At 41.0% G+C, this 13,720-nt stretch overlaps 1 protein-coding gene across 1 annotated transcript; it reads right to left on the bottom strand.

Moving 5' to 3' along the window:
* Positions 1-489: 489 nt before the first annotated feature.
* LOC123046082 (regulator of nonsense transcripts UPF2) lies at positions 490-12,408 on the bottom strand. The gene is made up of 17 exons (XM_044469368.1): positions 12,113-12,408; positions 11,391-11,499; positions 10,612-10,693; positions 9,656-9,858; positions 8,663-9,007; positions 8,146-8,250; positions 7,913-8,040; positions 7,255-7,425; positions 7,069-7,150; positions 6,117-6,383; positions 5,829-6,026; positions 5,516-5,617; positions 4,203-4,454; positions 3,883-4,101; positions 3,206-3,376; positions 2,546-2,731; positions 490-1,738 (listed from the first exon to the last, which is right to left on the bottom strand). Exons 2-17 carry the CDS (start codon positions 11,457-11,459, stop codon positions 800-802), a joined length of 3,519 nt encoding a protein of 1,172 aa, XP_044325303.1. The 5' UTR covers positions 11,460-11,499; positions 12,113-12,408; the 3' UTR covers positions 490-799.
* Between the last annotated feature and the right edge of the window lie 1,312 nt (positions 12,409-13,720).

The following is a 13,720-nucleotide window of genomic DNA, read 5'->3' as shown; positions in this document are numbered from 1 at the left end:
CTCCACATGTGGTAGGATACTACTCCGAGTGTGTGACTGTTCGGCGGAGCGGTGGCCGTACTGTGATGGATGCCCATATCCGGCGTAAAAGGATCCGTGAAGATATGGATTCTGTACTGTGGCCCAAGCAAGGAGGGAGCGGATTCATTCCGAACCGCGAGCGATCCATGGATGATGGATTCGTATGCGAGATGCGCTTCCCTGTGGCTGCACTGCACTGCACAGGCGTTTGACGCAACGTCCTGAGTGGTGGCCTTGGCACCAGCACTGCCGCGCGATCCAATTGGGCGAGCTCGGCATAGGGAGCTCGTGCCCGCGGTGTGCCCCCCTCGTAATTGTTGGGTGGAAAGCTGGATGGATGCTCATGGCAGATATGCACAAACGCGTGCCGGGTCAGAGCCTTAATCATGTCGCGGAGAAGGGGGAGGCTGTGGTCCGGCCTTTAAATCATGAGGCACCGAGGACGTGAACAGCTCGAGCGAGTAAAAATGCACTGATAAAGGTTCTACCGTTTGCAGATGCAGACCTTTTGCGGACTCTGAAAGCTATTCATCTGGGGCAATGAGAGAGAACATCTTATGTACAAGAGAAACCGCCTAACCCAGTTCAAAAGGAAAACCGTGCCCTCCTAAACCTGTTACCGGAGACGAAACCCACTTACACGTGACTGTAAACATGGGGGCTGTTAGCCAGCCCAGCGGAGTACAGCACCTAGGCCACTTCCAAAATTACGTTATGCCATTCGTCATTTGGGTTTCCGGTGAATTAGACCGTGATTTTAGCACCGGAAGGCAGTGGGTCACCTTCCCCTGCCATAGCCATGGTAGATACCGCCGGCGATGTAGTACCGCTGCCGGCCGCGACCGCCTCTGTTTGAACCGTCCCATGAACCACGCCCGGCTGAGCCGATACTGCCGCCTGCGCTGCTTCCTCCTTGACCCCAGAACCCAGTTTGGAATGATGATGCGTTGAATTCTTCCTCCTCCCTCTCGTTGTATTCAAGGATTTTCTGCTTGATGTTTTGCTTCTCCTCGAGCAGAGCCGCCTCTTGCTGCTTTGTGCTCTGAACGAGTGAGCAGTCCCCAGGAATGAGCATTTGCCTTGTCTGCTGCTTGTGCCCTTTCTTCACAAGCACCCTGACGCACACCTTGACCTCACTACCGCCCCCAGCATTACCATTTTCCTCAGCTGCAAGCTCTTCTCCACTCTCTCTTTCAGTGGCTCTCGAGTCCTTTGACCCCTCAACGATTTTCATCGGTACAGTCATATTCAAAGTGGATTTCACCCGTGGCTCCAACTTACGCGACTCCAAGCTTTCCTGTAGAAGGGCCCTCAGCTCCCGATCAAAGTCTTCTTGCTCCTTAGGGTCAACTTGCACCACCTTATGTCTAACCTGGACCCTTTCTTCTTCATCAGAACCAGAAGGCATGGCGTCATCGTCATCAACGACTCCATTCCCTGACCTGTCATCTGAGTTTTCTTCGTACAGAGAATCTCCATCTTCACTTCCATCGCGATAGATGCTTCTGCTGCCTGAATAGCTTTCACTGTCTGCTACTTCTTCGTGGCCCGTGCCATTTTTGTCAGGCCTGTTTGCTGAGCTCTTGCAGCTGGCATCAGAAGCAGCACTTTCAGATTGTTTCGTCTTCTCATTTTCTTCAAGCTCAGCCAGAGCAGAAGCCAACAGCTCTGGAGATGAATACCTAGTCATGTTAGGCCGTAGCTCAGCAAACATGTCCTGCACCAGTTGTAAAGTAAATTAGGAGCTAATACTCACTTTAGAGACATCTCTTAATCATTTAATCTATAAAAGGATAATCACATATTCTATGGTCTAGCATGCCATATGAGTACTTGCACAATTTGCTAACCAAATTAAAGCAGTTCAACATGGAAGTAAAAGACTAAGCACAATAAACCGGTCTAAGAAGTAAACAGTTCCTTGTCCTCCAACATAGTGCACAGGATATCTAAAACAATAATAACAGTGTGCATAAGTTACAATCGACGCTAAGTTGCTGACTGACTTTTGTCAACAACATATATTCCCTAGCATACCCCTTGCTTCCATACTAAGTTTGAAGCCAACAACACACTCAACATTGCAGGTCAAAATGTTGAAATGTCACTACCAACTATATCCAGATAATTTCTCTATCTCTCAAGTCACAGCCTGATAGCTATGATGTCCAGAAAAGAGACAAAACAAGCAGAACTGTATTGGCTCACCTTGCACTGGACATTCAACTTGATGTATCAGAACAGTTCTTCTCCACTTACATTGTATCATAACCATATGCTTACATATATTCCCTCCGTTCCTAAATATAAGTCTTTTTAGAGATTCCAATAGAAACTACATACGGATGTATATAGATATATTTAGAGTGTAGATTCACTCATTTTGCTCCGTATGTAGTTCATATTGAAATCTCTAAAAAGACTTGTATTTAGGAACGGATGGAGTACAATGAAGACTCGACATGCATTTATGCTTTAAAGATGCAACATCTAGTAAGTTGCTGGTGTTTAGAACAACACTAACCTGCACATCAAACTCAACATCAAGTGGCAATGGCCCTTTGTTCAGAATATATCTTTGAAAATGTAGCAAAAATCTGTCAAGCTTTCTTTTTGAAGAGCCTCTATCAAAATAGTGACCACATGTCTGGAGAAGTGTAACAATCATCCTTATCCTGAAGAAATCTTCTGGGGGGTCAAGCAGATCTTGCTGCACAGGATAAATCCAAAGGATAAATTCACTTATGTGACAAATTACATTGATTCCTTTAAAATAGGTGATTAAGCATGCGCAAGGCATTAGAGAGAAAGAATGAGAACCTAGTAACTTTTTACGTTTGCAACATACTTATCCAGGATCGCAGAAAAGAGATGCAAACCTTTTTTGGGGGAGATTCATAAGGCATACAGTTCGAATGAATAATTATGCATACCAAGCACGTTAAACAATGAATTTAAGAATAAAAATAAGTTGAAGAATAGCACGGTAAAAGGTAGTTATCAAGAACATTCTCATATTTATAAGAGCATGTGATTCAAAAAAAATTATAAGAGCATGTGTTTCTTTAAAACATACTAAATCAGAAAAACTTCACACTGTATAAGCTAGAAAATGGATTGCTGAAATAACAATATAAAGAAAACAAAGTACAGATAGCTAGTAAGTTTGGATGTGTTTACTCACTTCCAGTGTTCCATGACCAAATACAGTAATAAGGTACAATGTGTCAAATATAACTGATGAATCAATATGCTCGTAGTTATATAGCTCCCCAAGGAATCGCATGTGGGCAAGTTGTCGCTGTTGCATTGCATAGTCATTCAGCTCAAGTCCAACTCTAATCTCTTCTAGAACCTGAATCCAGATACAAGGAAACCACTACATCAGCTAATCCTTTTATAATCAAAGTGTCATTAAATAAAGGGGATCAAACTCTGTTCCTTCAAACACTATGTTACTGTTACATATGCGTAATACAAGATTTTTTTAATGCTCTACAAAATAACAACATGCTAGTAATCTCAACTAAAAAGACACAATAAATCCCAAATACAAAAATATACGAAAATATGGAATACACTTGCTAAGCATTTTTTAAAGAACAGTCAGAGCTCAATGAAAGAAAGAAGAAACAAAGTTGAGCACCAAACACAGAGAACGTAAAGAGAGAACGGAGATAGACATACGAGTGCACATGATAGGCTGGAAAACTGGTCCACTATTCATGGTACAACTTTACATGCCATATATAATATTTTTATGTGAAATGTGAAACAAATTCTGCTACTGACTTCTCATGCAATGGTTTACCGTCTCAGCCAAAGTTTTTCCCAACCATCTGTTTCAGCAAGGTAACTCACCTCATCTACCACAGCCACATGAAAATCATCATGATAGTGACTAAGACCAGCAGTTAGAAGAGCAATCAGATGAACTTGGCTATATTTTCCCTTGTGAACCTTGAGAAAACATTTCACCAGGTACTCCTCGCACTCAGCCCAAGGTAACTTGCGTAACTGACGAAGAACATGCTGAACACTTGTTTTATCAAGATCTGAGAACAGCCGCTTCCTTATGTACTGCATGCATAGAAAGACAATATTAGTTCTTCAATGTAATAATTTATGCACACATAAGTCCGAAAATACCAGAAAGAACAGAAAAGGATAAAAAGACTTACCTGATGGAGAGGTGGCCGGACTTTAGAGACTCTGGCAGATCTTTCTGGTGGTTTGCATAAGTAATAGGCGTTCTCTACAAGTGTGCTGTGGTGTGGATCCAAATTCTTCACATTTTTCAACCTCCTCAGTATTTCCAGCATGTTTGACATGCGAACTGTAGTTCCTTGTGAGAGATAAAGAAAGCGCCCGCAGGTCTCAAGAAGATTGCAGGCCACATCAATGTTATGATGGCTAAAATCATCTAGGCAAGCCTGAAAATGCAAATAATCACAATGACCAAATTAAGTTGGCAGTTGCAAATTGATTGATTTGTGGTGTTGCAAGCTTGCAATATGATAAATTATATCCATTTTGTATGGATGTGTGCACGCTAGTCATGCTGCCAACTTCTAAATAAAGATCATGAAGTGAGGGGCATTCAGCGTAGCTACGGCTATCTGCCGCGTCGGATCATGGCACCTTCAGCCCATCAACTTTACAAAAGAGATAATGAAGTTGGGGCATTCGTCAAAGGCGCATTCAGCATAGCAGCAGCCAGCTGTGCATCAATACCAGATAAGGATGTGAAGGGGCAACCGGCCAGGGGAGAGGGTCACATTGGGCGAAGACATCATTCGGCATAGTGGCGACTCAGCCGGATTACAGCACCTTCGACTTGTCAACTTTAAATAAGAATAATGAAGGGCGCATTCCGCAAAACCCTTCAATGCCTAGGGTCTCTCCAGTCCTTCACAAGTGAGAGGATTTGCGGAATTGAGTAGGGTGTGATGCTTTGGCAACTAAAAGGATAAAAGTTAATAAGCACAAATGAGCGTGCAGCTTGGGCCTCGCACACAGAAGAGGTCTAATAGTTGTCAGCTGAGCACAAGCTCCCAGCTAGCTCGCAACAAAAGTGGAAAGTTGGGGTATGGCCTTACCAGAAGAAAACAGACAGGCGAGAATTTTTCATCGGAGAAAGACAAAATCGATAGTGTGGTCTGAAACCTTCATCCGCAGGAAAGAAACCTTCATCCGCAGGAAATGCCATGCCTTTCCATGTGGTCAGAAATTACCCACATGATCACGGCATGACACATCCACTTGTATCAGTGATTTGGAACATACATAGCTAACTATGTTTCCCAGCCTATCTAGTTAACCTTTGTACTGCCTACCACATTTAGTGCGCTAATTATTATTCCACGTAGAACAGAACTATTCTGTACCATCCAAAAGGTAGTTAAACAAGAACACAGGGAATTTAAAAACTCAACAAAAGCATAATAAACAGGAAGCAACTAATTCCGTAACTGGATTTATTTGATTTGCTTACCTTCAAACAACTAAAAACAAGGCCTGATGGAGCAATATTGAATTTGCACAATTCCCCAATAAATCTAATATTTCTAATTTTTGTTTCGATTTTAATCTGATCCTGAAAGGAGGAATATAACAGAGAACAATAATTAGTGCTGCAAAGTAGATAACCCTGTTAGTTATACTGAATTTGAATTACATATGTCACCACAGAACAATGGAGCGGTAAAAAAATTGAAAGAACCAAAAACATTTTTTCTTACAAGTGCCAAATAAAACAGTGTATTATCGACAACAAGGACCAAGAAATACATGAATACGAGACAAACCTTCTTGTTCATCAAAAAGTTAAACTCTTCTTCAAGCATTGACAAGAGCATACTTGGGAGATCCTTCATGCATGTGGACAAAGTGGCAACTAAACGGGAATAGAAAGGTAACAGTTCCAACGAAGTCCTTGGAACATTGAATAAAGCTCGTGCAAGTTTCTTCCTGTTTGCTTTAGAATTCAGATAGCAAAACTCTACCTGAAGGAATAAATAAATGGAGTTTAAGAATAAGGTGGAACCATCTCAAATGCACATAAGTATGTAATGCAGTTGACCAGTTGTTATTACCGTCAATTGGTCAATTAGATCTCGGCTCACACATCTTGGCAGCCTCTGAAGCAGGTTGTCCAAACTTGCACCATCTGTGACTCTTACTTTTTCTCTTTCAATATCTCCTTTTTGATCAGCCTCTTTTTCTTTAGAAATTTCTTTGCCTGTTTTATCTTTTTTTTCGCTATTCTTGGATCCAACATTTGTTTTTCCTTCCAACTGGTGCTCAGGGACAGGAGCTTCAGCATTGTTTTGAACTTCAGTTCCTTGTTCCAATTTTTGCTCCTAAAACAAAATTTAGCATATTTGCCACAGATTGGCCAGATTAAAGTGGGGTCAGGTGCAATGTCCTAGAAAAAATCTAGCAGCTATCATGCAAATATTGCATGCATTCGTCTATCTCAAAAAAAGGTACTCCACACTAAAAGGTTAATTAGCATGAGTCATGACAGTAGGAGGGGGGGGGGCGATGGCAGCATGCGATTAAAAAACAAGGAAGTATGCGGGAGTCACCAAAAGGAAGCAAACATTCAAGTAAAAGAAAATATGGAAAACTTAGAAGAAAAAGAATGAGCTGGCTACATAGTCAGAAATTACCAACTCGACATGGCAATATTTGATAATTCTGTTCATTAAGACAAATATTATTGAACATTATGTAAGCTCCATTTGGCGTCACTGTTTATTATGATAATCTTGTTTGCTTGACCCATTTTTAGGTGTTTGACTAGCTACTTTTGTCAGTCAAATTGCAAATGATTATGTTATTGCATGTGTGCGCCAAAACATATGAGATTAGATGTAATGGTGATCATTGGATAACATAATTTATCTAGCTTTAGTTTCATTACCACACAGAATTTGGCAAGTTCCTCACAGTAATTTTAAAGATGAGCACACAAAAGCAACCACAAAATGAGCCTTTATATTGTAAAGCACAAATTTCTTGAGTATGAGAGAGCCTTCTTACACCAGTTTGTTCGTGAACCTTTCCATGTTGATCTACCAACTTTGGTTCAGCTTCTCCCAATAGTACACCAGGCACGAATACTCTGCTCAAAAGGATATACATAGGTTCAAAATAATCACATAGTACAATTACTACAGTTCTGCAAACTGTAGACGAGAGTAAAATATGATCAAAACGCAGGGAAACCTGAGATCAGGCAAAGACTCATAAAATGCCTTTGTGTCTTCATCATCCCAGATAGGTTCTACTGCAGAAAAATGCTTCCCAGAAGGGGATAACTCTGACGCCGTAGTTACCCTTGTTGTATGTCCATCATCTGGCATAACAGGAGGCTGCATATCAAGAGCTTCAGCTAAGCTGCAAGAGAACATATTTGAATGTTTCACAAGATTTCTGCAAGCAGATGTATATGGTCCAAAAATATGCCAATAAGCTAAACAACAAAGTGAAAAACATAATTGAAGCAACAGTTCATTTATTTTCTCCTCAACAGTTTCTTTTGTTTAAAATATAGAGAAAGCTCAGCCGAACAACAGAGACTGTTAGCCATCTGCAGACTACCATGATAGTGATAGGCACTATATTGACTGCTAAAACTACTAGTTAACTAATTCAGAACCATAGGTTCTTCTTTTTGGTGAATATACTGGACACTTGGACCTTTCTCCGTATGACCAACACATTAACTTCAGTTTTGCAATAGAAGATAAAGATGAAGGGGCAGTAAAATAAGAGTAAAAAATGAAAGGAACTTATTTTCAATTTAAGCGAATAAGGTGAACTACTTGTGCAGCTGCATGAGGGATAAATAAATAAGATGGTACATGTCGATAAGGAAGCTCACGATGAAACGCAGCGCAATAACTGATCGAAAGATTTCCGAAGCTTCTCATACAAGGCAGTATTCTCATCACTTAGTTCCCCTTTCACATTTAAAATCTTTGCATTTTCAGACTCCATTGCACGAAGAGACTGCACGGTGGATGTTATGCGTGAAATGGCAGCATAATAAACATGCTGAAGCAATAATTGATCAAAAGATTAGCCTGACAACATTATGTTGGAAAAGGTTTATACCGCATGTTCTGACTGGAGAATTGCAACTGCGGCATCATAGTAAGAGCTCAAGGATTTCTTAAAGAACGTCTTCAGATCATCGGAAATATTGAGGCCCATAAAAAACTGCAGCATATAGAACAAATGCCGTGAGTAGCAACAAGTGGTTAGAACTGTACAATTACCTCATTGTGGAACAGAGCCAGTCACTGAAAGAACTAATTGCACGTATCAATGAGCCTAAGAAAAGGTAAACATGTTGCTAATGATGGCACGTCAGCAGAATAATTCAGATTATCATATGCATACATCATTGCGCTATACGAAAAATTACATTTGGGGCCTGCAGATTTGCCCATTACTGTGAAGACAGGGACATGTATCATATCTTTTTTCGACATTTTAGGGGGGTTTCTTGAAGTCTGCATATACAAGAATGTACCCTGGGCCACAATGAAGATTACTGAATTACTACAGACAGATCACCTCTACCATTTTCTTTATGATCAGCTACTACACAAACTAAAATTTGGCTGACCTCATCATAAGCTTCTTGCCCATGTTTTTGTAATCCAAGAAAATGCTTTCCTTGGCGAGCAAAACTAGCAAGGAGAGTCAAATTTGTCTGAGTTGTTTCACGGTCCTTCAAATGCTCCACCAACGTCAGATCCTTTATAATGTTTATGAAAGTACTAGCATCTTCAACAATTCCAACAAAATACAATTCCATAAGAAGCTTCAGTGTGCTTCTTTTCTTCATGGCCCTTGAGTTCTTATCTGGATCTATATCATCTCCAGCTTTCCCTGGAAAGAAGGCTTTCAGCAGTCCTTGAATAAGGCAAGGAGAGAAGTCCTTGTACCTTTGATGAAGCAGCGAACAAATCTGCAACAAATAAGATTAACAGACAAGTATTCCATCATATGAGTTTCACATCCACACATGTAACACATTTGAGAAAATGAGTTTTGTCAAATTTATTAATCATTTGGAGATCAAGGGAATAGTGCAAATAGTAACATGGGCTACATGCCAATAAATAAAAATAAAGTAAAAAAGTTCATATGCAATTATGTGCAAATCAGATATAGGTAAAGATACACATTAATAACTGGGAGAAAATAATGAGACTGAACAAATTTAGAATATATCTACTAGATAAGGAAAACCATTGTACATGTATCGGTGGTTGCTCCCACTATCTCAACCATGAAATAATGCCTTCAGATCTGTGCTCATTCTCTCACCCTACTAGAAACGTAGTGTGACAGAGTGCGCACAGATCTAAGGGCACATTTCGCGACTGAGGTAGTGGGAGCATCCATCCATACAAGCACAAACCCACTTATGGACAGGAGACTCTGTAATCAATAGAAACAACTGATTTAAAACATGATAGAAAGTTTATATAATCAAATATGGTGAGCAGGGATGTGAGACAGAACCTAAGAATGCATTAAGAGTTTAAGACTAGGAGGTACCCTAAGAATGCATTAAGAGTTTTAAGACTAGGAGGTACTGTAACTACTATACCTGAACAGCAGCTTGTATATCAGCAGAACGAAGTTTGGCCTCACAAATGTAAGAAACTGCCTCACTGACAAATTTGCTTAGATTCACACTTTTCAATTCTTCCATTAAGCCATCCTTTTGTTCATCGTTTATCACTTTGAGCTTCTTGATAACTGCTGTGTTGCGCTTAATACTGGAATCAAGAGTTCTCAGGTGACTTGCATCTAAAATGAATGATTGACCACGTCATAATTATGTATTCCAGGTATCAAGATTGAAACTTGTACATTCAAGACTCAGGTGAGCAAAACATCCGGAAAAGAATAGATAGAGGAAAAAAACAGACATAATGAACACAGTTCCAGCAGGCAGGCACATTAGGTTGTTTGTACAACCACATGGAAAGTTGTGTCACTATAAGCTATAGGGATCAATGAACGCTTGGTAAAAGAGAATTCCATGCTCTTTAACAAGGATTGGTCCAAGAGAATTCGATGCTCTTTAACAAGGATGCTAGCCAACGAGAAAACTAAAACAATTTGATTTCTAAACTTACACGTGTGAACTAGCTACCAAAGCAAAGCATGGTTCACATTCCAAACGTTGATTTTTTAGGATGTGTGGGTATGTATGAATAACTCTAAACACTGCCCTGCCTCTAAGAAGCTCCATTTCAATTTTTTTAGTATTACCACCAACATGTTTAATGGATATGTATCACTGAGTTGCAAATTAAGTCTAAATGAATGTGCTACTGATTTAGTCCTAGGAAGATTCATGTATCGCAATAAACTTTTCTTGCACATAGTAGGAACCAACCCATCTACCTACCAAGTTCTGCAACATCAAGATCTTATGAACTTCGTTTAGATAGGACGTAACACTTTACTATGTGAATTTCAATTCGTCCTGGTTAGACTAAGCAAATCACTGGAACTTCCATTAAATAGGCATTACTCGAAGAACAATGGAAGTACCAGGCCTCTCAGGGTTTAGGTTACTGTGGCGGAGAGCCGTCTTTACGTCAATAAGCTTCTTGTATTCTTCAAGACGGACCACCTACAAACAATCAGCATTTAGAACAAATCTTGAAGAAGTACGAAGATTGCAGCATATACAATGACTGATTAATTCTACCCAGGCTTTTAAAGATGCGCGAGAGAAAAGAAGCTAAGTGCACAAGGCCATTTATTTAATTGGTATAATGTTGCAAAAACATTTTTTCCTTGATTTAAAATGCACTTGGCATCTGCTTAAAGGCATTTGGGCAGCTTGCTCACGGTGACATGGGAATAAAGAGGCAATAGGAGAGAATTTACACCAAATAATGCCAAGCAACTACCCTTAATCACTTTGTCTTGAACCTGACACAACTGTAATACTTTCAAAGGTGGGCTCTACATAGGGTGTACCCAACCTTTTGTTAACTATTGTTAGCCAAGCACGAGAAACCTAATCAATTTAGACTACAGGGGTACTGCAGTATCATATATAAAGAGGTTAATGATATTATGAAATTCAAATACATCGTCACTACTGAATAACAACTCACAACTTTTAAAATCATTTACTCACAAGATATGGAGGTAATCCAAAATTCTGCAGAATATGAATATAGTGACACATACTGACGATAGTAAAACTACGAAAGGACAGGAATTATTAAGTTTTAACTACAAGGTTGGAACATCAGTAAAATATCAGGCAGGCGGTTACACATTTTGAGGCTACTCATTTCATATCATTGTATTCTCACCTCATTGTTATGATGCCCCTCTTCATCTTGCTTTTTCCCCTCGTGGCTCTCATTTTCCATGTGCTCCATTCCTTTTATCCGCAAGCCAAATGTGGACAATCACGCCAAGCTGCCAAGCAAATTCAAAATGGCACATCGGCACTAAATATTTTGCTGGAACCTCAATTACAGACCAATAATCTCTAGATTAGAAAGAGCATAAGCACACGAAAACAAATTATCGGGGTATAAACCCTAGAGATAATACTCCCTCCTTTCCGGTTTATAAGGCTCAATTCAAAAATCTCACCAACCAAGATAGATGGTGAGTGGTGGAATATTTTTTGTAGTTTGCAAAAACACCTAATTAATGCTCTTGTTTTTCTCAAAAAATTATGCTTATCAATGCATTAATTGCAATGCATGCATGCATAAAATACATGCATTGGTCAATTTTCTCTCAATACTTGCATTCAATAATTTAATGCACCTTGAAATCTGAACATGTGATGGGAAACAACCAAATTGAGCCTTATAAAATGGAAAAACAAAAATCTTGAGATAAGCCCTATAAACCGAAAAGGAGGGAGTACAGCACAGAGCTCGCCTGCTGCTCTGCTAGAAACCTAACGAAGGTAACTGGAATTAATGCGTAACGGCCGGCACTAAGGGGCGGATCTAGATGGTGCGCAACCGACCCAAAATTCGTGGAGACTGGACAGAAAAAAAAAAGAGGCTGATACCTTAAAAACCAAAGTCCAGCATGACTAACGGCGTGCGGGAGCGGAGACACCAGGGTCGCGCTGAGGTAGAACGGGAACGGCGGTGGCGGCGACGCGCGTGAGAGGAGAAGGGGGTGTGGGGGCTGAGGCGTCGGCGGTGGACTCTCGGCAGGGCACGGCAAGGCGGCAGCTCTAGGGTACGGCGGTGACAGCTAGGAGCAGGAGAGATTTTGTGGGGGGTTCAGTTTGGAGCTTTGGATTCGGGAGAGGCCGTGAGAGGAGAGGGAGAAAGAAACAGGGCGATGGAGACGTGGAGGGATGGGATTTCGACTATCGCCGACTCGATGGCATACCTGACCTCCTTTTTTTTAGAAAACATATCTTTTTTTAGCATTTTTAGAAAGCATACCTTTTTTTTGAGGGTTTTCAGGAAAAAAAAGGCACAAACCTTAAGGGCGGCCCTGCACGACCATTTTATTCGTGGGCCGGAAGGATACGGCCCAGCACGCGGCAGAACCGCCCCGTGTTGACCCTTTTAGCATCATTTGGGGTTGTTTCGGCCCGTTTTTAAGGCTTTTGCTTTTTAACTTTTTTTGAGGATTTTTGCTTTTTTTAAATAAAAACCAAAAAATAATGTGCTAAGAGCATCGTGTACGTAGCCCCGCCTCCTCCCTCCCAAAAAAGCCTAGGGTTCCTCTGTCTCCCGCCAGTAGCCTTAGGGCCATGGCGGCGCGGTGGATTCTGACCCTTGCCAATGAGAGGGCTCCGTTTTTAGGTGTTTTCTTGAGTTTTGTTAGGGTTTGTATCATGCTCTGGAAGATGAGACGGCACCTCCCAGAAGATGGAATAAGATTCTCCCCGCCTAGCCCCCGTCCCGATGATGCGTCTAGCAACATCGATGGGCGTGTGGAGGTGTGTCTCAGACAGATCTGTCTTTGATGGATTTGCTTAGATTTTGTCGTTGTTCGTCTATGTTCATGTGTTTTCAGGTTAGATCATTCCGATATATGCTACTCTTCAATGCCGGTGGTTGTTGTTCTGGTGCGCTGGTCATGTGATGCCTTAGCACGACGATTTTCCGACTGTCTACTACAACAAGTTTTTCCCAACTCCAACGAGGGAGGGGCGATGAAGACGACGCGCATTCGGCTCGTTTCAGTGCTTCTAATCGTCGTTAGGTGGACTAAGGATCTGGATGTAATTTTTCTTTTGGTGTTCGTTGTATTGCCATGATTGAAGATGCATAGAACGAAAGTTTTCTCGTAAAAAAAATAAAACTAGAAACTTGGAAGACTAAAACGACCTGCGGGTGTGCCGGTCAATGTTGGCCCTTTAGCTGGGAGGTCCTATACGATGCGTTCTGCGTCAACTAGTCGGGAGTTCGCACAGGGGAGTTCGTATCTGGGCTTAGTGGGCCGCCATGTGCTGGTTTCTCTGCTTCTTTTGTTTGGTGTGTTCTTTGGCGCGTGTTTCTCTGTTTCTCACGTACTTTGGGGCGTGTTTCTCTATTTCTTACGTTCTTTGAAAACTTTCTTGTGTTGTTTCTCTGCTTTGTTGTTTCTTTGTTGTTTCTGTGTGTAAAGAAGATTTCCAACAAGACCAGACACAAAGACAAGGAACATACAAAAA

The sequence above is a fragment of the Triticum aestivum genome, chromosome 2B (genome assembly GCF_018294505.1).
Source record: "Triticum aestivum cultivar Chinese Spring chromosome 2B, IWGSC CS RefSeq v2.1, whole genome shotgun sequence".
Taxonomy (NCBI): domain Eukaryota; kingdom Viridiplantae; phylum Streptophyta; class Magnoliopsida; order Poales; family Poaceae; genus Triticum; species Triticum aestivum.
This window is presented reverse-complemented; position numbering and strand designations above follow the sequence as displayed.